This window comes from Eleutherodactylus coqui, chromosome 7 (assembly GCF_035609145.1).
Source record: "Eleutherodactylus coqui strain aEleCoq1 chromosome 7, aEleCoq1.hap1, whole genome shotgun sequence".
Classification (NCBI taxonomy): domain Eukaryota; kingdom Metazoa; phylum Chordata; class Amphibia; order Anura; family Eleutherodactylidae; genus Eleutherodactylus; species Eleutherodactylus coqui.
The window spans coordinates 159697011-159722512 of NC_089843.1; the positions used below are offsets into that span (position 1 = coordinate 159697011).

General features: G+C 42.1%; 1 protein-coding gene across 2 annotated transcripts in view; it reads right to left on the reverse strand.

Annotated features, from left to right (window-relative positions):
- The window catches only part of PDE5A (phosphodiesterase 5A), a 152766-nt gene that overhangs the window by 38630 nt on the left and 88634 nt on the right, over positions 1 to 25502 (reverse strand). For both annotated transcript variants that reach the window (XM_066573894.1, XM_066573892.1), the window contains exons 12-15: positions 16117 to 16263; positions 12595 to 12720; positions 8204 to 8298; positions 2592 to 2679 (exon numbers count right to left, since the gene is read on the reverse strand). In XM_066573894.1, coding sequence (XP_066429991.1) covers positions 2592 to 2679; positions 8204 to 8298; positions 12595 to 12720; positions 16117 to 16263 — 456 coding nt within the window. The remainder of the gene's footprint in view (positions 1 to 2591; positions 2680 to 8203; positions 8299 to 12594; positions 12721 to 16116; positions 16264 to 25502) is intronic.

A 25502-nucleotide genomic window follows, 5' to 3' on the forward strand; every position in this document is an offset into this window, starting at 1 on the left:
TACTAAGTCTATGGTTGAGAAAAGTAATGGGGACATTGTTGAAATTTACTGTATAAATAGTTAAGTAAACAACAAGTAAGAAAGATATGGTTTATGTGAGTACTGCTGTACAACTATCTTACAACCATTATGCATGTTTTGTTATGGATGATGCAGTTCAATAAAATACTTTTGAACCATAAATTCCCCCAAAAAACATCAGCACCTACTGGGCTACATCCCCCGGGCCAGCACAATATGTGAAAAAAAGAAGACCTGAGACTAAATATATTGTATATTCTGAACTGTCTCTGATTTGCACAGCTTCACTTATTTCCCGTCACCCCACAGGTAGCTGCTTCCTTACGCCTGCAATTTGTATTAACTAGATGTGCAGCTCTGAACAAAGTCTGAAGGCCTCGGTCAGACGACCGTTTTTTGCAGTGATTTGCGGATCGCATGACGGATGCGCATCCGCAAATCGCGTGACCAGGGCCGAAAAATCTGCAGCTAGCAGCATTTTTCGGCAAAACAGGCAGACACGAGGATTCGCAGATCGCGCCTATCTGCGATCTGTGATTCCTTGTATTTTATATATGCGCTCAATGGGGCCGGCGGCAGCAGCGCCGACCCCATTGAGAACATATACTACAAAGATCATTCTCCTCTGCCACAGCTGTAACAGCTGTGGCAGAGAAGAATGATGTTCGCCCATTGAATTCAATGGAGCCGGCAATACAGCCGGCTCCATTAAAAGCAATGGGCTGCCGGCGAGCGCAGGATGAATTTTCGGGAAGGGCTTAAAAATATAAGCCGTTCCCAGAAAATCATCCTAAAATGTGTAAAAATAAAAAAAAATATATACTCACCTTGTCCCTGCAGCCGGAGTTCAGCCGCGGCCAGCCAGCAGTTCTCCTGAACTGCTCTGTGTAGTATTCAGCAGCCGGGGATTTAAAATCCCCGCCTGCTGAATGGGCTGCCTCGGATTGGTCACAGCCCTCACCAATCAGAGGCAGCTCTCACTCATCCATTCATGAATTCATGAATGGGTGAGTGAGTGCTGCCTCTGATTGGCTCAGCGCAGGGACCAATTAGGGGCAGCTCTCAGCTGTCATTCAATAGCTGAGAGCTGCCCCTGATTTCATGATGAATTCATGAATGGGTGAGTGAGTGCTGCCTCTGATTGGCTCAGCGCAGGGACCAATCAGGGGCAGCTCTCAGCTGTCATTCAATAGCAATTCAATTTTTACACATTTTAGGATGATTTTCAGGGAACGGCTTATATTTTTAAGCCCTTCCCGAAAATTCATCCCGCGCTCGCCGGCAGCCCATTGCTTTCAATGGAGCCGGCTGTATTGCCGGCTCCATTGAATTCAATGGGCGAACATCATTCTTCTCTGCCACAGCTGTTACAGCTGTGGCAGAGGAGAATGATCTTTGTAGTATATGTTCTCAATGGGATCGGTGCTGCTGCCGCCGGCTCCATTGAGCGCATATATAGAACACAAGGATTCGCAGATCGCAGATAGGCGCGATCTGCGATTCCTCGTGTCCTATAATTTATTGGACATCCGCATAAAAAGCGGCCATGTGATTGATGCCATTGCGAAGCAATAGTTCTAAATATGCGCAGATCGCATGCGCAAATCGCGCGAAAAAACACCCGTCTGACCGAGGCCTGAGGCCGCTAACACACACTATGCCTTTTGCTGTTTCCCTGTTTGTTTTGTTGTAAATTAACAAAAATACACCTGCTCCTGCTATGTATGGTCCCATCCGCAGAAATATATGCTCTACAGATTCTCTCTCCCTAAGTATAGAGCACATTTTGTGTAGATGTATAACACTCATGCAGCTTCTCTGGTCCCTCTGATACAACAGAGTTTATCTTATGTTGGTATACAATTTTTCACACCAGCAGAAATATATCCTCCGCAGAATATCTCTCCCTAAATACAGAGCACATTTTGTATAGGCATATAAACATGATGCAGCTTCTATATTACCCCCTAATATGTTGCAGCTTCTCTGTCCTGTGCTCAGATATAAAATTGCCGCTGGTAATACAGTGCCTATATTATATATGGCTGGGGAATGAGATGCCGGCGTCCAATGAAATTATTGCCCATATGCAAGACGGAGGACACATTTGGTGACATCATCAAGGTACCCTGCCTGCTTATTGGCTGCATTCTGACCTCTGTAAATGTAGAAAAAATCCAGTTTACCCACCAAATCTTGACATAAAGGGGAGAGAAGACGTGCGTAGAGTTAAATGTGCTGTAGAGAAAACTAGCTCACCCCCAGCTTGGAAAGTTAAACTTTATTAATTCACTTTAAAAATATCCATTTACAACCACAATATGGCAGCTTCTTCTGACACGTTTCTGGCACAGGTACGCAGCCTTAGTCGAAGCGAGTAGCGACAGTAAAAGAGTTCTTATTTGGTTATGTTAGCAAAGAAAAGACAACGATGAAAAAAGAAACGCAAAAAAACAAAAACTGTTCAAGTCATTAATAACTCTATAAGGCAAAGTAAGATACAATAAATCAATCACCTTGCAGAGCTTATATCTCCACCCCAGCTAGATATACTCCCTCTTTTCACTAACCTGGCTGTTTAGAATCATGAGGCACTGGTCAAAGTGGTGATTCTCCATAATGGAATGGCAATAGAGCTGGGCTAATGGATGCTCACTCCTGAAATAAGTGAAAAAAAACTATTTACTATATGACCCTGTCTATTTTGAAATGTATACATTCATTTCAGCAGCTAAAAAACATGAGGATAATTGTAAGTAAGATTTACATTTTAATTACCTTAATACAGTTTTCATCAAACAAAGCTAGCAATCAGACACTGGTTTCCTATCATCAACTGCATTCTAAGGGCTTATTCAGACGACCTTATATCGGCCGCGTATTTACGCCGGCCGATATATGGCAACCCTCTCTGCAGGGGGAGGAGGCTGGAAGAGCCAGGAGCAGTGCTAATTCCCGGAACTTAGCCCCGCCTCCTCTCACTGCACATAGTGCAGAGGGAGTGGAGAGGAGGCAGAGAGGGGGCGGGAGCTCAGAGCACTGCTCCCAGTTCTTCCAGCCTCCTCCCCCTGCAGAGAGAGACACCGTATATCAGCCGGCGTGAATACCCCACCAATATACGGTCGTCTGAAGCCGCCCTAATTCTAACAGTTATAAGAAGTCATAGCAATTCTGATTTCTGTTGTGCAATAAATATGTCCAACCTTACTTGGCGTGTTGTCATTTTTTGAGGATGTCCTAATTTTATGACCTAAAAGTTGTCCTAATTATTATAGCCAATTAAAGCCGCATCAAGCGGCATTGCTGAGATACAGTGTACTAGTACAAGGAAGGGGGAAGAAGACAGAAGGTGAGGGTATAAGGTGCTCAGGTTGTAGTGGCAGAAGAGTTACTGTACATTGTAGGTTTATGCAAAGAGGTAGGTATTCAGTTTCTTTTTGAGGCTTTCCAAGGTGGTGAAGAGTCTGAGGTGTTGGGGTAATGAGTCTCAGAGTATAGGTGAAGCAGGGGAGAAATCTTGAAGATGATTATTTGAGGAAAACACCAGGATAGAGCAGAGGAAGAAGTCTTGTGAGAAATGGAGATTATGTGTGGAGATGTATTGGGATACTAGATCAAAGATGTATGGTGGGACAGGTTGTGAACAGCTTTATATAGCATTGGTAACATTTTGAATTTGATTATCTGGACAATGGGTAGCCAGTGAAGGGATTACTAAAGGGCAAGATAGGGGAGTAACAGGAGGAGAGGTGGATTAGCTGGGCAGCAGAGTTGAGGATGGATGGGAGGTGCACAAGAGTGTCGGATGGAAAGCTGCAGAGAAGGCTGCTTCAGTAGCCTAGATGGACATGATGAAGCATATATTAGCTTTTTATATATAGACTCAACATGTTTTTGAGCTGGAGGCAGCATTAGGTGGCTAGGACCTGTATGTGCAGTTTAAAGTAGAGAGTCAAATGTTATACCTAGACAGCAAACTTGCGGGACTGGTGAAAGTATAGAGCCATTGATTGTGATTGATAAGTCTAGTGGGGGTGTTAAGGAGATGGGGGAAAGATAAAGTGTTCAGTTTTCTCCATAGAAAGAAGGGAGGTAACATGTGGGCCAGAGAGGAAGATTTACTAAAGGCAATGAGATTCTTTGAGCTGTCTTAGGCCAAAGGTGTAGATGGTGAAGAGTAGGGAGCCCAGAAAAAAGCCTTCGGGGATGCCAACAGAGAAAAGGCAAGGGAAGGAAGTGATGTGCGAGTGAGAGACACTAAATTTTCAGTCATTGAGGTACGAGGAGATCGGGGAAAAAGCCAAATTTGTAATGCCAAGGGAGTATTTGTAATAGGAGGGAGTTTTAGACTGTGTCGAAAGAAGAGCACAGTTCTAGGAGAATGATTACAGAGTAATGTTTTGAAGCTTATATAGTCGGTAGATCGTAAGCAACTTTGGTTAGGGCAGTTTCAGTAGAGTCCTGGGGTTGGAAGCAAGATTGCAGTTGATCGAACAGTGAGTTGGTTGAGAGGTGGGAGGATAGTTCTAGGTAGACATTTTGATCCAGGAATTTTGATGCAAAGAGGAGCAATGAAATGAGGGAGCAGCTCGACAAAAATGAAAGATCAAAAGATGGCTTCTTAGGGAATAGTGTGATGGATGCATGTTTAAAAGATGAAGGGAAGGCCAACATGAACACAGGGGTAAGGTTGGGGAGAAGTAAGATGGGATTTGGTCAAGTGCACAGGTAGTGAGGTGCAATTGGGAGAGTAGTGTAGAGAGCCTGTCTACATTAATGGCGGGTAAGCATGTTAAATGGGAAGAGGAATCTGTTCAGAGGGGTGGAGATGAGATATGTGGGAGGGGACATTTAAGGATGAAGAAGGGAGTTAGAAGGGTCGAATAACTGTTTGGGGTTATGGAAGAGGGATGGTATAAGTAGCAAAGTACTATTGTTTTCCATAAATGAGTGCAGCTTTGAATTTGAGGACGGCCTGTTTGTATGATCTGAAGTCTACCTTAGAGAGGGTTTTCTACCAACACTTCTCTGCAATCCCGGAAGCTTGCCTCAGTTTTTTTGAAAGGTCAGCGTGTTAAGGTTGCCTATCAATTTGTCGAAGTTCTTCTGTGTGTAAGAGGGGGTGGCTGAGTTGAGGGCTGAAGCAACGATAAGACGGCCATACTGCAGGTGTGGATGACTCTCCGCACTGCCGGAAGAGAGAACACATGACCGGCTCCATTGCCGGCCATGTATTCTTTCTTCCGGCGGTGCGGAGAGTCGTCTGCACCTGCAGTGTGGCCGTCTTAGGGGTCAGTCACATGGGCGCTGATCCGCCCTTATCGTGCAGGAACATGGGCGGATCGGCGCCCGTGTGACTGAGTCCCCAGTAGGTGATCTATTAGTATACCCAAGTCTTTTTCACATGTGCTGCTACTTAGCCCAATTCCTCCCATTATGTATGTGCTGTTTTAATTTTTCTTGCCCAGATGTAGGACTTTGCATTTCTCCTTGTTATAGACCATTCTGTTAGTTGCCGCCCTCTGTTCAAGTTTGTTCAGATCTTTTTGAATCCTCTCTCTCTTCTCTAGTGTTAGCTATACCTCCTAGCTTTGTGTCTTCGGCAAACTTCATCACTTTCCGATCAATTCCCTCATCTGGATCACTTATAAAAATGTTGAACAACACTGGGCCTAGGACAGAGCCTTGTGTATACATTATTTATTACATGCACTGATTCCTGTAAAAATGAGAACTTGTCCAGACATAAATTGAAAACCTACAATTAAAAAAGTGACATTTTCGTGAGGGTTTTTCCTATTTTAATGTGACCGATAGGGAGTTGAGCCAATAGACAGGTGCTTTAAATCCTTTTAATATCAAACATAAACAATTCAATAATTCTTCTTATTTTTTTAAATGTGGCTTCTTAAGGTTACAAGTGTAGTATTTAGTTCTATCATCATAGTTGTGTATTTTTGTCTGTGTACAACTGAATGCATTGGCCCATTACAGTCAGTAGGGTTGTTCAGACGTGCGTTTTTTCCACAGACCTTAACCATAGTGCTATTTCCTTAATGGTAACAAAGCTTTCCAATCACATGTGGCTAGGAATTTTATGATATTCTACTGTTATGCCAAATTTCTGTTAGTTCATTTTTCCATCGGCCTACCAACAACACAGCATCCCACTTTTAAATGCAATTATGCCAAACGAAAGCCTGTTCCGTATTGTGTAACAACCACGCGTGTGACCTGCTCTGGCATTGACAGATGTCTGGAGAAGTTCATTACTCTCAATTCCAAACCATAATGGCTATAATTTTTTATATGACTCTAAGGCAATTTTATGGTTTGTAATTATTTTGCATCGGTTGTCATAGATTTGGTTATGTAACCTCACGCTCTTACTTAAAAGGATTTTTAGGTGGTATTTTCTTGGGTTAAATACAAGAAGTAGTCATGTTCAGCCACAGGAAATAGGCTCATTCAGAAATATCATTTTCATGCTTTTCAGAATTACGGGCTTGGACATAAACCATTTAACAGACGTATATAGAGTAGTACGAATAAGAGTTGCAGTGTAGACTAAGCATGGAAAATGTGAAAACCATGTGCAGCTGTAATCCAAAGATTATATCTAGTGCACAAAAAATGCTTTTACATGTTCTTTAAAAGTAAGCTTTAATGGGGGTTATCCAATTTAAAAAACAAATGTTACAAAACCAAAAAAGGAGTATTCACCTCTTCTTTCCCTGATGGGCCAGTGCAGAGATCTGAGCATTCCTGTTGATCTTTGCTTATAATCGAACAGCATGTGACCTCTGCAGTTAAACAGTGGCCATCACATGCCATACTACTGGCATCATAGCTTCTATAGCCAAGTGCTGATGCCAGTAAAAGGCATATGACTGCTGCAGCCACTGATTGGCTACAGTGATAGGATATACTTGCTGATCGTGGGGGTCTCACTCCTAAGACTTCTGCCGATCTGGAGAACGAGGGCTCCATTTCCCCCATCCTAACTACGGGGTTACTGAACCCCCCACAGTGAGGAGATGGCTGAATAAAGAGCTGATTCGCGCAAGCGCAATAGCCATCCATTCATTTTCAATGGCACTGCGGAGATACCCAAGCAGGTGCCACTCTATTATTTCAGTCAGCCCCATTGAAATGAATGGAGCACTGACCAGGCATGCTTGGTCAACACTCTACTCACAGTGACATAAGACACAAGTGACCGGAGAGCATGGGTCGCGGGTAGAGATGAGCGAGTATACTCGCTAAGGACAATTGCTCGATCGAGCATTGCCCTTAGCGAGTACCTGCCCGCTCGGGAGAAAAGGTTCGTCTGTCGGCGTGGGTGACAGGTGAGTTGCGGCAGTCAGCAGGGGGGAACGGGGGGGTGGGGGTGTGGAAGAGAGGGAGAGAGAGATCTCTCCTTCGTTCCTCCCCGCTCTCCCCCGCAGCTCCCCGCTGAATCTTTGCTCCCGAGCGGGCAGGTACTCGCTAAGGGCAATGCTCACTCGAGCAATTGCCCTTAGCGAGTATACTCGCTCATTTCTAGTCGCGGGAGTCCCATTCTTGAGCTCAGCGGGAGTATGAGTGGTGAGACCTCCATCGATCAGCAAGTAATTCCCTATCTTATGGATAAGGCATAATTTGCAATTTTGGTACAACCTACTTTGCTAATGAGTACACAGCTGTGTCTATCAGAGAGGAGCAGCTTTCCCTTTTGGCTCATAGAGGAAGTTCTCAAGAGGAGGACTCCCCTCTGTGATGTCCATGTGTCCTAACAATGCATACAGACAGTGTTTGTCTTCAGGATTGGGTCATTATGAAATATAGTGTAATCTATGTAATGATGTAATACAAATAAGGAAGGGATTTCCCATAATAAACCCAACCGACCACTATATATTCTTTATATATAATAAAAGATGTGATTAAAACAAGATATTGCTATCAAACTGCAAGTGAAAAGAAATACAAGATTTTTACTTATTTTACATGATGGCAAGAAAAAAGGCTAATTCTTGTAAAACAGAAATCTTTACTAAGCAAAGGTAAGAAACAGACCCATGGCCTGAGCTGGCTATCCTTGTGATTGAACTCCTATAGAGGCTGCATTTACAAACTAGAGACATGTCTTCACAGGTGAAGGAGTAAAGATGATGATGACAATCATCAGATTGACTCTTACCGCTGTATAAACGAGTTGTTAACCCCTCTGTGATCCAAATCATGGCTTAATGTGGCAATCATCAAGGATAAAATCTCCAGATCACTGAGCTTATTCTATAGGAAGAAAGAAAAGTATTACATAGAAAATTAACTGTGGCAATTCAAAGGTAATACTGGCCATTATGCCTTCTGGTTAAGATAGTTTAATCAGAGTACATTCCACCTGCAGCTCTAAGACTAGATATTACAAAGTAGAGGTGAAACTGCAAATATCTGACTGTGGGAAGATCATGTGTGCATATACAGTTGCAAGAAAAAGTAAGTGAACCCTTTAGAATAGCCTGTATTTCTGCATTAATTGTTAAAAAATGTGACCTTTTATCTTAGTCACAATGATAGACAAACACAATGTGACTGAACGAGTAACATACCAACAGTTGTACAACTCATGTGTTTTACTGAGCACATTTAATAAATATCCACAGTGCAGGAGTGAAAAGTGAACCTCTGTGTTAATGACTCCTCTAAGAGCTAATAGGTAAATGTTATTTCAATCACGGAGATGTGCTTGGAAGTGCGGATTTCACAGGTGCTTTAACTATTAAATAAAGGCACACAAAGCTTGTCACAGACAAATCTGGTTTTCTCAGGAAGGACTGGTAGTTTTTACCATGCCTCAATGCAAACAATTTTCAGAAGGCCTCATAAACCTTATTACAAAAAAGCACGAAGCTCAAAAGGGCTACGAGAGCATTGAAAACCTGGGTGTTTATTAACCCCTTAAGGACCAGGTTGTTTTGTACCTTAAGGACCAGACACATTTTAGCGATTTTACCCATGGGGTGGTTTAACTGCCCTATTTTTTTTCCTTCAGCTACAAAAATTATTTTTGCCGTGTTTTTTTCCCATGACATATAGGACTATTTTGTAATATTTTTTTCACTGACTTTTTTCAGTTTTTTTTTTGTTTTATTGGGGGTAAAAAGCTAAAAAAATTATTTTTTAAACACTTTAGTTATTTTTTTAAATTAGTATATTTACGCTAAAATAAAGTATGGGAATGGGTTCATTGTTTTGTTTTGGATATTTTGATATATAATATGTATGGTTTTGAATTACAGGGCGCATACGGCGACCATTTTGGTTGGCGTCGGCTTTTGGTTTTTTCTTTTTTATGTATATATTTTTATTTTATTCTGTAATTTTGTTTTACTTATTTATGTGATTATTATTTTTTTTACTATCTATGTCCTCCATGACGTCATATAAGACCTCACATTCACATGTTTTGGAGTTTTTTTTATTACACACTTTTTCACTGTACCTGGAACATCCCATAGGAGCCCCAGTTACAGGCTAAAACAACCCTTGTAGTGACATTAGTCACTGACAGAACTGATCAGGGTCTTCTAGCACCCTGCAGCTCTGCTGTCCCAGGGAATCCCCGCGGTTGCGTGACTGCTGGCTCATGTAGTGGAAGTTAGACTTCCACTTTCACTTGTTACAACATAGGGCTCATTGAGCGCTGTGTGCTAAAGAAAGGAGAAGGCAGAAAGGGTTGAAAATGCCTCTTGCATTCTCCTTGAGGGTTCTCAGCAGTAACTAACAGCTTACAACCCAACATGCTTCTGATTGATTGCAGAAGCAGGAGCTTTATTCCCAGCCATATTTTAACTATCGGCTGTAATTAAAGCCCAGGAGCAAGTGCCGTAAATTTATGGTGCTTGGTCCTAAATGGGTTAATAAATGGTTAAACAAATTATCAATAAAGGGAGAAAATTCAGAACAGTTGCTACTCTCCTTAGTAGTGGGTCTTCTGTCAAAATCACTCCAAGATCACAATGGTAATTTCTGAGAAAGGTGAGAAAGAACCCAAAGGTAACAGCTAAAGACCTACAGAAGACTACACAAACTACAAAAACGCAGCTACTGTTAAGAAAGACAAAACAATGCTTCCCTTTTCAAGTTTGGCCAAAACCATGAGAATGTTACACAATGCTTCAAGGAAAAAGTTCTATGAACAGATAAAACCTTTTTAGTACAAAATACACAACACTATGGAGCATAAACAACAATGCAAACCAAACCCTCATCTTAAATATGAAGCAAGGTGGACAGAGCATCACGGTAAGGAGCTACCTTGCTGCCTTATTGCCAGAATGCATTGCAATCATTAAGGAAACAATAAATTATAAAGTGTATCACAAATTATACAGGATAATGTAAGGGCAACAGTCCATCCTCTCACGAAGAAGAGGCATTAGGTAATGCAGCAAGGCAATGACCCAAAGAACACAAGTAAATCAACTAAAGCATGGTTGAAAAAATAAGATTTGCGTTTTGTAAAGACTAAGTCAGAACCCTGATCTTAAACTTATTGACATCCTGTGGCTAGACCTGAAGAGGGCTGTACAGATAAAGCATCCCAGAAATACTGATGAACTGAAACACATTTATGTTACAGTAAATTACACTCACAGGAAATGTTTGGGGGAGATGACTATTATTCATAAATATTTGTATTAATTTAGTTAGATTGTGTTTGTCTATAATGGTGATAAAGATAACTGGGCCACATTTTATTAGTAGTGAATGCAGAAATCCAGGTAATTCAAAGGGTTCATTTAGTTTTTCTTGCAACTGTATATTTCAGTGGGAAAGTCAGACAGCTACAATGGTGGTACAATTTTGAGAAAACAGATGAACCAGAAAATTGCAGTAATCTCCCAACAGAATGTTTAGTGAGGGGACTCTAAACGGTGCATTCTGACAAGATCTTTAGACTTAGTCATGAAAAAAATGGTTTTTATTTTGCAAAACTGTACTCTGCTTCCCCAACAGCATACTGCAGGCTGCATATTTGTCTGCCAGTATTGGGAGACAATCTGGAGAAGTGAAAGTGCAACAGGATGCTAAGTATTTAAATAAACTAATACTTAAGAGCCGCCCATTCAATAAAAAAGACATTCTGATATTTTTGGGTAAAGTATTTTTGTCCTATATGTTGCAGAATATTTTTCACATTCAACAGTTTGTACGCTTATAACATAATATAAGACTTTATCTACTTAAAGGCGTTTTCCCAGTAGCACCATTTAAAGGCACTGTCTCACCAACTTTTTGCACTCCTCTCTGGGGGCTGCATAGCATAGTGACAAGCATACTGATTACATTCTGCTGTGTGCATCTGTGCAGTAGTTTTGGAAAAACCTGCATTTTATCAATGGCAGCAAATGCATAGAGGACTAACTGAAATAGTCCTAGATATTCATGAGCTGCAGGCTAGCCACACCCATGCCGCCCTCCAGCCAATGATTGACTGCTGTCTGCCTATTACTGTACATAGAGAGAGAGAGAGCTGCCAATCATTGGGTGGAGGACGGGGTGGGTGTGGCAAGGCTGCAGTTCATGGATATCCAGGACTAGTCCTGTATATCACTGTAATCAGTGTGACAGGCAATACCTAATGATGCTGTTAGTGAGGGCTGCAAAAAGATGGTGACATAGTCCCTTTAACACCTATTTACAGCATTGGTGATAAATGTTACATTGGTGTGGGCTTGAAACACTGGGATCCCCATCAAATGCTACCACAAGGTCCCTTGTACCTCATACCAGGATGAATTTAGAATGCACACAGTGATCCATACAGCTTAATGGGCTAAGTGAGCATGCCCAACTACTTACATATCCACCATAGAGCTATATGGACCAACAGTGTGCATGCTCGGCAGTTTTATATAACTTCTCACTGTGGACAACCTGTTGAAAAGAGGTAAGAGGTGAGGGATAAGGGGTCACCGCTTCTAGCATTCGGTGGGGAACAGTATTTAGACCCCCATGGATCTCTCATTAATAACCTATCTGTAGTGATATACAGTGTGTTATTGGTGGGAGAACTCTTTTAAAGAGGAAAGTTCAAGAAAAAATCTATCCCTTAAACTTAATAACCGGACTGTCAATCGGGTCAATCTAAAACTTCAATTTCTTTAGGAATTGAGATGCATTTGTGCGTTGGACGACTATGTGATCATTACTGCATAACGCAATTTCATTTTGTTTTGAGGACCTAACACATCACTAAAGAGAATCTGTCATCTTTTGGGAGTTAAAATCAATGTTATATTACAATGTAGTCTCATCAGAGGATTCAATAAAATCATCTCTCTTACGCTTTAAAATACAATTTATTTAGGAGTAAATAAGTCTAAGGGTGTGTTTGTGAATGAATGAGTCCAAAGGAATAAGCTGAATAATGCTCTGTCCAATCACATTGCCTGTGGCACAGAAGTATATAGGAGGTCATAGGTGATCGGCTTGTCTTGTGGCCCATCCATCCAATATACCTGGTGCTGTGTTTGTATAGGGACTTTAGATATGTGATCATACTAGTCCAGGTTAGTCCAATACCTGAATTTTGCCTGTTTTCAGGGAAGCAAACATGCATTGTGCTGTGTTGAAGGCATGTCTCCAGTTGTGATAGGCTACATTCTTCCTATAGTTTTTCTTTACACTTAAAATCCATCTGCACAGAGTCTGCAATTGAAGAAAAAAGTAATGAACAACATTAGGTCAATATAAAGCACCTGGTCTTTAGATCGAGTGTTTATTAAAAGGAGTAATAATAATAATCTTTATTTGTATAGCGTCAACTTATTCCGCGGCACTTAATAATAATGTTAACCATTGCAATAATGTATTAGAGAGTCTTTCAGGTATATGTGGGCCAATGGTTGATAGGAAACATGGAAGACACTGCTGGATCTTCATCTTCTGGTCGAAATCAACATTTGCGGTCTAAGGCCTTAGTCACACAGGCGTTTTTTCCCACGATTTGCGGATCACATGACGGATGCGCATCCGCAAATCGCGTGACCGGGGCCGAAAAATCGCCCGAAAAAACTGCTCCTAGCCGCGTTTTAATAGAAACGGGCCGGAGCAGTGCAGCGCTGTCCAGCGCATTGAATTCAATGGAGCCGGCAATACAGCCGGCTCCATTGAAAGCAATGCGCTGCAGGCGATCTCACGATGAATTGTCGGGAAAGGCTTAAATATATAAGCCCTTTCCTGCAATTCATCCAGAAATGTGTAAAAACAAAAATATATATATATACTCACCTTGCCCCGGCAGACGGAGTGCAGCCGTGGCCGGCGGCAGTTCTCCTGAACTGCTCTCTGTAGTATTCAGCAGCCGGATATTTAAAATCCCCGCCTGCTGAATGAGCTGCCTCTGATTGGTCACAGCCTGACCAATCAGAGGCAGCTCTCACTCACACCCATTCATGAATTCTCTGAATGACAGCTGAGAGCTGCCCCTGATTGGTCCCTGCGCTGAGCCAATCAGAGGCAGCACTCACTCACCCATCCATGAATTCATGAAAGGGTGTGAGTGAGAGCTGCCTCTGATTGGTCAGGCTGTGACCAATCAGAGGCAGTTCATTCAGCGGGCGGGGATTTTAAATCCCCGGCTGCTGAATACTACAGAGAGCAGTTCAGGAGAACTGCCGCCGGCCGCGGCTGAACTCCGTCTGCCGGGACAAGGTGAGTATATATATTTTTTTTGTTTTTGTTTTTTTTCTGTTACAGCTGTGGCAGAGGGGAATGATTTGTCTACTATATGTTCTCAATGGGGTCGGCGTTGCTGCCGCCGGCCCCGTTGAGCGCATATAGAGAAGAGAACAGGAATCGCAGATAGATGCAATCTGCGATTTCTGTTCTATAATTTATTGGACGAGCGCATAAAAAGTGCTCATGTGTCCAATACCATTGCATAGCAATGGTTTTATAAAATCGCCGGACGCATGCGCAAATCGCGCGAAGAAACGCCCGTCTGACTGAGCCCTAATAATACAAGTGTGCATAATCATACGTGCTATCAGAATCTCCAATCCAGTTATTTATAAATTATTCCATAGCTGTAACATGTGTTGTCATCCATGTTAAAACCAAATTTTAATCTAAGATTTGTTTTAACCCTTTCCAAGCCACTGTCTGATGTCTGAAGACATTATGATTTTAGGCTGTACAGCTCCGATGTTGGAAGATGTCCGTAGAGGTTCTCTTACTGTATATTGCCAGCCCCTCTGCTGTCGGAGCCTATCCAACATGTGAACTCATGCAATACTGGCTTTAGCCAGCAGATAGCACCGTTGTATAACGGCAGAAAAAGAGTAAGCGCCCTAAGAAAAACAGGATACTAATTGGATTGGAAAGGGTTAAGTGTGACTGCCCCAAAACTGCGCTGGGGGTATCTGACTAACTCCTCTTTTCTGGGAAAACTGAAGGTCTTTTCTCTATTGGTTGTTGTGTCTCGCATGGACAATATGTATCCACAATATTGGTACCGGAGCTGTGGGATTAGTTTATAGCTGTTTGTTCTATTTGTTACGATTCCCCAGGCTGGGAGTTTTGGTCTCCTTTGTTATAATGGCCAAAGTTGTTTAAAAGAAAAAAAAAAGAAAAAAAAGAGGGCATTATAAACTGTGAAGGGAGTGAAAAAACTGTAATGTTTTAATTTTGTGAAGTATTCTTGATGATTCTCCCTTGTTCTGTATTGTGACGTATGATATGCCCAATAAATGTTCCTTTAGAAAAAAAAAAGGATTTGTTTTAAGTGCAGACTTACTATATAGATCACGCGTTTCTGTTACTCCTAATTGCCACTAAGCATAAAAATGTCTAAAAATTAAAACTAAAAATTCCAGACTATGTTTATAATAACATTATACCTTTCTGGATATGATTCCTACCTATAAGTATATGAATACAGGTCTACAGGTAGTTTACCTCCACCTTTGGATTAAAATAAACTAGTCCTGTTTTGTTTTCACGTACTATATTTAATCACCGTGCATGATATAAAGGCTATCTACACATTTGCACTCTGTTTTTTAATCAAGCTGTTTTTGGAAATGAAGACTTTTTGTAATTGGTTTTCATTAAAAAATTCTGATTGTTTGATTTCTATCCATTTTTGTTTTACAAGGCACCGCAGAATAAAAGTCTGAAATCTTAGCAAATTCTGTCAGCCTAAGTAAACTGACAGGTTGTTTGTCAGTCAACATTTACTGCCTTTCCACTGAGCTATTACACAGGGATGCATGATAGTGCTGGGAGATGCTGGGGCAAAGCAGAGAAAGCTACTATTACAAAGGGCTGTAATGGACTCTGGATGAGAAAATGACATAGTTCCAGAGATAGCTGTGTAATATTTAGTGGGCAGGGTTATGCTACACAGCCTCTGAAAGAGGAGAGGGAGCTGAGCTTGTGCGCCTTCATTAGAAAAAATAGCTGATCAGTGCTGGGAACACTCCTGAGGCAGGAATCTGGGAAAGCCTGAAGACCAAGTATGCATGAAAAGGAAAACTCAGTGCAAAAAAAAAACAGATAAGTGTGCCATATTTTTCTGCAGTGACTTAGTAAGATATGTGTGCATTGATTCTTCATCCACAAATTCTCCATAGCCTTTTATCTCCTTATTTTATGCATAGCAAAGGCCCGAATGTAACCTGTAACTAAACCAAATAGTTGATATTTGTAATATAAGCATTCATGCAACACAAAATTGTATACAGTACTGTAAAGCAAGTACCAAAAATAATACTAACTATCATATACAGTCACAATACAGAGAAAGTTGCTTCAGAGACCCAAGTTACTTATGTCTCGGCACAAGAAAGTTGGCTTCTGTAGTGCTGATGCTGGAACTCGGTTCTGCATCCCACAAAGCATCAGGAGGATGTATGGCATAAAATATAGGAACAAAATATTTGGTGTGAACATTCAAGGCTCTCTATGCTTATGACTTCTGTGTGTTTCCTCAATTAGAATTTCGCTAAGTAAAGTATCCAGAATAAACAGAGAACAGCAATTAAATATCATTTTAAACTCTAAAATGGGTCTGGTTAAGGATAGTTTTCATAGATGCCTTACTTCATATTTCATTTGGAAGGTCTGCACAAGGTTGAGGTCTGTGAACATTCGACTTGTAGCTAATGTGGTTTCCATGTCAGTAAGCTCAAAGTCACTGAAGTAGAAGTCTGTTAATTTAAGTGATTGTGCAGATGGCACGACAGATCCCTTTGAAAGACAAGAAACATCAATTAGCTGTAGGCACATCATAAATCTCACAGGTGAATACCACGCAAGAGGTCATAGAAAGAATAGCAGAATCGTGTCCTACTAATTTCAGCTAACATTAGGAGTACACGGGGTGATTATGGGCAACAGTTGGTATGGTCCACACGTCCAGCTCCTCTTATGAAACAGCAATTAAACAGTTACTTCTACTTTACCCTTATTTGCAACTTGATGTGTTGCTTTTTGCCCTGTGCCATGGGTATTTGTTCTCTTATATAGTCTTCTTTACAATATATTGAAATAAAAACTACAACCTAACATTATTTTCATCCAAGATTACTGAGCAAATAACTAAATACACCCAAATACTAAACATACAAGTCACCCAGAAGCATTAGGGTTTAGTTGGTTGGTAGGCAAGGTTTTGACAGGACCTACTAAAAATGTAATGTCTATGTGGCCTTAACACAGTCCTCCAATGCCTTGTATGATAAGAAACCAGGATGAGCCACTGGATTTTTACCATATTTTCCGGCGTATAAGACGACCCCCCAACTGTCGACTTATACGCCGGGAATACGGTGCAGGAAAAAAAATCAATACTCACCTCCCGCGGCGTTCTGCGGCGCTGCCGCAGGCTGTTGCTCCCTCCTCCTCGCCGATAGAGCATTGCTTTCTGGAAATCCCTGCCTCCGGAAGCTATTGTCCTGATTGGCTAACACAGCGCGGCGTCAGCCAATGAAAGCCGGCCCTGGTTTAGCCAATCACAGCCATTAAATGACATCATTAAAAGGCTACGATTGGCTAACGCAGCGCCAGCTTTCATTGGCTGACGCCGCCTGAGTTAGCCAATCAGAACATTAGCTTTCTGGAGAAGGGACATTCAAGCCCCACATCCAGAAAGCAATGCACTGTCGGCGAGGAGGAGGGAGCGACAGCCTGCAGCAGCACTGCAGAATGCCGTGGGAGGTGAGTATTTATTTATTTTTTCCTACAGCTTATACTCGGCATATAAGATGACCCCCAAATTTGGAGAAGATTTTCCTGGGTTAAAAGGTCGTCTCATATGCCAGAAAATACGGTACTCTGTTTCCTCTAGAAATAAGTAGAGTATCTTAACATGGTGAAATAAACATCCGAATTATCACTGGTAAATTCAAATTCAGGTGATAATCATCCCGTGTACACAATCAATCACCGGTTGGGTTCACTTTGTCTTTAGCAGAACTAAAAACCAAGTGACTATCCGCCCGTGTACATAGAAGCCATTCATTCTTTGAACGACTCCTGTTTACTGTAAATGGAGGCCGAATGAAACAGTCCCCATCCGCTCCACATCCATTCACTTGAACGACTATTTCTCCTGTGTAAAGGCCCATTTACACCAGCCGATGATCGCTAAAAAAAAATAAATCGCTAATCGGCGATCATTTTAGCGATCATCGGTGCATGTAAATGTGCACCCATCGTCTGCTTTTCGGCTGATCATTAACTTCAGTCCAACATAAAAATCGTCATTCACTTTTATCAGTAGTTCTCCACGGAGAGTGCTGATAGCATTCTTTCCCCATGAAGAACAAAGAAACTGAGCGCAGATAATAGCCTCAGGTTATTAGCTGTGTTCAGTGAAGGCTTCCTTTGCATACTTAATTGGTATTTAAGCAGCTGAGTAGCTACTTAAATAGCAATTAATATTTATGCAAAATGATCGCTCAAAGCTGTCGCTCAAACTGTCGTTTGAGCGATCATCGGCCCGTGTAAGTTCAGCTTTAGGCACAAGAGTGATGGTCGGCCAGTAGTCCACAAGACTGTTGTAGAGAGCTTATGCGCCCAACAGTGGTCCCATGTGAAGGTACCTTTAGCCAAATATTCATGTTAATAAAGAAGTGTAAGTACTGTCTATGGCCAGCTTTAGATTACAAAGATCGCTAAGAATGTGTCTTCCCTTACACAGTGCAGAGCATCAGGAAGCTATAATAATGACTTATGAAAGTGAAGGAGAACTGTGGGTACAATGCTATACTCCAGTATATGTTAGACCACAGCAGCTCATGTAAAAGCGGAGCATATTCTTTAGTTGGCTATTAACAAAATGTAGGATAAGGTGGATGAAAGAATTATCAGTTGAGTATCTCCATTATAAACCGGCTGGTTTAACAGCCCTGCGCCCAGGAATACAGTTGATAAAGAATTCTCGGCCAGACTTGGACTGTTATTGTTCTAAATGGATTTCTACATGATATCACAGCGCATTCTTCTTTTAATCTTCACTTTTATATAACAATGAGATTGTTATCTAAATTATAGCCCTTCCTGGTGCCATGTATCAATTTTTCTTTTTCGTTTTTTCCTCAAGCTAAATAACACAGGTCTACAAAAAAATAAAATTAAAGAGCTGTTTTGGTTATTCCACGTAATCTTTATGTTTTTCGGTATGCTGAATCCCAAAATGACCTCCGTTTTGTCATAGGACATCCCGTTTCCTGACAATTCAGTTATCTATGTTAAGTAAGGCAATATCTCAAAATAAATGAAAATAGACTTATAAAATTAATTTTTAATTACAAATTTTACATGAAAATCATTTTGGAACATAAATGAGCCACTAAAACACACTAAAATCGTTTCCTCTTCCCTGAGGCTCCTCTTGGTACATTTATGCTTGTGAGTAAGATCTGAAATGTCTCTCTGAAGCATCCAACAGTAGTCTGCCATCATTGTAATGCTCCATTTTCCCTGGAATCTTCTTTCCATCTCTTTAATGTCCTGGTGGAATCGTTCACCTTGTTCTTCACTCACAGCTCCCAAATTTTCAGGTAAGTAGTCAGGTGGGATTGGAGGAAATGCACTTTCAAACTCATCAGGCAACCTAAAGCTTGAAATGCTTTCAGCATTCGTCCAATGATCTTTTTGTAGTCAGGATCTTTCTTATTGCCTAAAAATTTCCCTACGACCTCTATAAATGCAATCCACCCTTCTTTTTGAGAATCCGTTATGGTAGTGAGAAACTCTTGATCAGCTATAAGCCTTCTAATGTCTGGTCCGACGAACACACCTTCCTTTAATTTTGCATCTGAGGTGCCTGGAAACTTGGTGACCAAATATTTGAAGCATTCTCCATCTCTTGGAAGTGATTTCATAGATTGCTTCATCTATCCAAATTTATATGGAGAGTTGGTAGAAGAACTTTATGTGGAGGTCCCAAAGTTTCTCGGAGGACATTTTTTTGACGGACTGTGAGCACCCTTGGTTGCCAACTCTTCTTGGTCCAGTGATTTTGTCAATCTCGACTGTCCCATATACACAGAAAACAAGGATGTTTGGTATATCCAGCTTGTTGCCCGAGTAGCATGCACAAGACCTTTAAATTCCCGCACAATTGCCAACCATGGTCTTCATGTTTAAAGGGGTTGTCTCGCGGCAGCAAGTGGGGTTATACACTTCTGTATGGCCATATTAATGCACTTTGTAATGTACATCGTGCATTAAATATGAGCCATACAGAAGTTATTCACTTACCTGCTCCGTTGCTGGCGTCCCCGTCTCCATGGATCCGTCTAATTCTGATGTCTTCTTGCTTTTTTAGACGCGCTTGCGCTGTGCGGTCTTCTCCCCTTCTGCTCTGTCCGGCACGAGCGGCATTCTGGCTCCACCCCCTTCTACGCGTCATCGCGTAGCTCCGCCCTGTCACGTGTGCCGATTCCAGCCAATCAGGAGGCTGGAATCGGCAATGGACCGCACAGAGCCCACGGTGCACTATGGGAAAGGACCCGCGGTGCATCGTGGGTGAAGATCCCGGCGGCCATCTTGGTGAAGGAAGAAGAAGGAAGACGTCGCAGAGCGGGGATTCGGGTAAGTAATATGTATTTTTTTATTTTAACACATCCCTTGAGGTTGTCCTGCGCCAAACAGGGGGCCTTTGGAAAAAAAAACCCGTTTCGGCGCGAGACAACCCCTTTAAGTTTATGAAGAACTAATTCCAAGCTCTTGTAGGTTTCCTTCAAGTGTATGGAATGACCTACAGGGATGGAAGCGTAAAAACCGCCGTTGTGGGGCAAAACTGCTTTGAGACTTCTTTTTGAAGAATCTATGAAAAGACACCATTGCGTTGAATCATATTGGATTCTGAATTGACCATCAAACCTTTGACATCGATGCAATAAACCAACATGTCTTCCTGGGCAAAGTAAGGAACGAATTCCTTTTCATGATGTCTGAACCAAGAAAAAGACACTCCTGGCAATAATAAATTCCTGCTTTTGAGCCTTAAACCAAGTAACTCAGTGGCTTCTTTGGGAAGATTCAAGTCTCTTACCAAATCATTCATCTCCTCCTGGGGAAAAAAAAAATTGTTCTTGTATCATCTTCAAAGTCAGAACTTGATTCTTCATCTGGTTCAGGTATGACTCCACCTTCATTAGAGCCAGGTATCTCTTCCAAGGTAGCAGGGGTCTTGGGTACTGGTATATATGTGCCATGGGGGATGGGACGAATTGCTCAGTGAAGATTGGGGTATGAAATGGAATGCTTCCATTTGGAATTATACCCTTTCACATCGCATGAACAAAAGTAACATTCATCACTATGGTTCTTTTGCTCTCGCCACACCATAGGAATCCCATAATGGAAAGCTTTTTTTCTTACCCTTGAACCAATTTCGGAGGTCCTCAACACACCGTTTGCACACTTTATGAGGCGCCCAGACTTTATCTTGATCTCCAAGTTTTAGTCTGAAGTATGCGAAGTATACTTTTTTCACAAAGTCTGTAATATTCAGCTGTTGCTTCACCTCTGTATATTCACCACTAATGAAACAGAAGCTGTCAGGCGAATTAATACACTTCCGCGGAGCCATAACGCTAACTTGTAGAAACACAATTTAAGAATGACGAGCTAACACAAAGAGATTGTGGGAGTTGCTCCCTCTCTTTCCGATTGTCAGTGGCCACAGCAGCAGAGGGCCAGCGTCACTGGCAGCAGTGGCAGACACTGAGCGAGGGAGCGAACTGTCAGCGGCCACAGCAGCAGAGAGCCGGCATCTGGGACAGAGTTGAGAAAACTCAGACACATCTGCGGAGGGAGCTGTGAAGGAGCAGGTGGCCAGGGAAGATGCTCTGCGGCTTCGTAAGTCACAGCGCAAGGGCTTCACCAGGGAAGATGGGAGGGCACAGCCTCACAGCAGGTGGATTCCTAGGGTGGCTGCAGTATCACACTGTCAGCGCATGTGCCGCCTAGCGTTCGCCACTGGGAGAAGAAAGGGGATGGCTGCTCCAGGGAGAGTGATTGCTGCAGCATGCTAGGAACTTGCTCATGGCAGCCAATCAGCTCCTGGGGGCATCACCGCCCTGTAAAGCACCCCGTATCTTGTCTCCACCCATACTTCTGGTGGCGTCAAGATACAATAGTACCACAAGTGAGAACCAAGAAAAAAAATTGAATCAAGCCAGCGCATGTCAGAGCATGTGCGGTCAGCTTGCAGCATGTTGATGCTCGTTTCCATTAGCTCACTCTGGAAGTTCTTTTCTTTGAAAGTTATGTTTTTTTGGCATTGTATATCTTAAATGCACTGATGTGAATTAGTTAATAGTAATTTTGACTTTAAATTTAGTTAAAAACCCTAAGATTAAAAAAAATACCAAAAATTGAGAAGAATTTGCTAAATTCAAAGATAATTTTGCATTATGTGATAAATCCTGACAACTAGGATTTTTTCAGATTTTTATTTCGTTTTCAGCACACCAAAATATATGGAAATTAGTTGAAAATAATCAAACAGCTTTTTAATCGCAAATCTGTTTAATTAAAGAAAGGGAAAGTACACAGATTGAAAATAAAAATCAAGCCCCTAGGAACAGTAGTTATCTGAATTGAATGAAACTTTCTATGTCTGATTGTAACGCTGATATACGTAAGTGATCACAGCAAAAGGATAATTTATCGCAGAAAACTGACCCCTTGAAGGGCGGCTCTAGTACCCTGTTGTACCACCTCTAGCTTGTATACAAGATGTGATATGGCCTGGCATGGAGGCTCTAGCACCCTGTTGTACCACCTCTAGCTTGGATACAAGATGTGATACAGACGGGCATGGAGGTTCTAGTACCCTGTTGTACCGCCTCTAGCTTGGATACAAGATGTGATACTGGCAGGCATGGAGGTTCTAGTACCCCATCGGGCCGCCTCTAGCTTAGATGCAAGATGTGATACTGGCAGGCATAGAGGCTCTAGTACTCTGTTGTACCACCTCTAGCTTAGATGCAAGATGTGATATGGGCGGACATGGAGGCATACAGGTTCTGTATAGTATACTGTTGCATATCCATCCACATTTGCTGAAACTGAGCCTCTAGATGCTGCAAACTCGTAGGCTGTTGAAGTTGGTGTTCCAGATGGCCTCATACATGTTCTATTTTTGATAAATCTGGTGATCGGACAGAATACAGAAGTGTGGCAATGTTGTGGAGACATTCCTGTGACCCCCTTGTGTGTGCGGCCAAGCATTATCCTTCTGGAAAATGCCTCTTGGAAGCCACTATGAGATGAACACATGTGGTTGTCCTGTATATATTGCCGAGCTGTCATTGTCCCTTATACTACTACCAGGGGTTACCAACTGTCTTATGTAATGGCCCATCACACCAGCAGTGGGGGCAGTGTGCAGCTCCACAGCAAAGGCAGGATTAAAGTGCTCACCCCTAGGTTTCCAGATACACAAAAATGGCCATCGTCAGTAACCAAACTAAATCTGGATTCATCATTAGAACAATCCAGTTCCACTCTGTAGCAGTCCAGTTTCATCATCCAAAACACCCCTAAAAAGAGAACAGATGTAAAAGGCAGTATACAAAATGCATGCCATGAGACCAAATGTCCTTCAGCCGAGCATCTGGAAATAATTCTGACAGATATAGGGGCCTGTAATTATAGTGCCATCTGTCTCTGGATGGTGGAAAAGAAACAGTTAGCTACTTGTGCTGATCCAGCATCCTGAGCCCGGTCGCCTTGTGTGCATGCACTCACGCATCCAAACGCCTCCTAACAGTCTGGTCAGAACAGCCCAGGTGGCTGTCAATTTGATGACCATCCAGCTTCTCGCATTCCAATAATGTACCCTCTCCCAAACTCGGAGAACAGGGCAAAATCTCTGCATCATAGAAACATGTCTAGTGGGCAAAAGGCTCTACACAAGCAGAAAAAGAGGTCAACTGCACATCATAGTAACATAATATGTTAGGCTGAATGATGACAATGTCTGTCTAGTTCAGCCTATTTCAACCCCCTAGTTGATTCATAGGAAGGCAAAACCCCCAAGAGGAAGAAGCCAATTAGCCCATTTGGGGGATAATTACTTCCTGACTCCATAATGGCAATCAGAATAATCCCTGGATCAACCTTTGATAGTTCCTACCTGACTGTAATACCCGGAACTACAAATCAGCTGGTCACATAATGTCTATATCCTGTAATATCCTTCCGCTCTAGAAAGACGTCTAGTCCCCTCTTAAACTCCTCAATGGATTTTGCCATCGCCACGTCCTCAGGCAGAGAGTTCCACAGTCTCACTGCTCTTACAGTAAAAAGCCCCCTTCTGTGTTGGTGATAAAACCTGCTTTCTTCTAAACATAGCCCTCTTGTTACTGTCGCAGTCCTGGGTATAAACAGATCATGGGAGAGATCCTTGTATTGTCCCCTCATGTATTTATACATAGTTATTTGATCACCCCTTAGCCGTCTTTTTTCCAGGGTAAATAATCCCAACTTTGATAGCCTCTCTGGGTATTCCAGTCCTCCCATTACATTTATTAATTTCTTCCTTCTTTGAACCCCCTCAAACACTGCAACATCTTTCGTGAGCACCGATGTCCAGAACCGTACGCAGTATTCCATGTGGGGCCTGACTAGTGCCTTATATAGTGGGAGAATAATGTTCTCATCCTTCGTCACTATGCCTCTTTTAATGCACCCCAAGACTTTATTAGCTTTTGCAGCAGCTGACTGGCATTGGTTGCTCCAGTTAAATCTACAGTCTACTAGTACCCCCAGGTCTTTTTCCATCTTACTTTTCCCTAGCAGTACCCCATTTAGTGTATATTGGAGACATCCGTTTCTGCTGCCCATGTGCATAACCTTACATTTATCCACATTGAACTAAATTTGCCATTTTTCTGCCCAAGCCCCCACCTTATCTAGGTCCTTTTGTAGCCGCACATTGTCCTCTGTAGCCTCTGAGAGCCTTTTTATAGGCCAAAGATAGAACCACTTTTAGGGCCGTTCATCTAATCACCCCACAACTCTAAGCATTTGCATATCTACCTGAGATGTAACTGCATGACGAGTTTTGCAGCTAAACGACAACTCTTAGGTGCTTTATTGTTTTTCGACAAAGAGTGTATTTGGAATTTGTTTGGAAAAAAAGATCTACTCTTGGTTTTGTGACAGGAGTCCAGCTCAGACTGTCCAAATTTCCCTTACAGCCGTCAAAGACTTGCTAGGAGTTAGCTAGTTGTCAACTCCTTTTCAGGAGATCTAGCAATAATCTCCTGAATTGCTAATAGCTGATCAAAGCAAAAATGAATGCGATACCCTAAAAATGTGTGTTGCTCAATTGTGCTTAGTAGTGAGGGTACCTTTACACTGAGCAACTATCATCCAATTAGTCACCCAGAAAAGTAATTGAAAAGTGTGAAATATTTATGACATACTAATATAGGCTATACTAATACTGGTGTGCCACTCATTATGTAATTACCAGTAATTATTAGGAAATTATAGTACCAGTGTTTCTGGTGGCGCAATGCGCCACACAGCTCTGCTACATGCACGTCACACAGCTCTGCTACATGCACGTCACACACACAGCTCTGCTACATACATTGTTCATCCCATACAACAGGGATCAGAAATAGCACTGCACTGGAGATGTAGGACCTGTGATGACATCACCATCATGCTCCGCCCCTGATCAGTGAATGACGTACATGCTCCGCCCATATCACATGACAGTGATGTCATTAAAGGTCCTTCATTGCCAGTGAGGGAGTTACATGCTTCGCCCCTTATCACATGATGGTGACATCAAAAGGTCCTGCATCCTTGTGCAGATTACGGGCGGACTACAACCCCCCTGCATACTCAGTTGCTATAAAATACTAACAATCACCTAGCCAGATAGCAGCCGTGTGCATACAGGATCTGTGATGATGTCACCGCCACGTGATTAGGGGTGGAGCATGTAACAC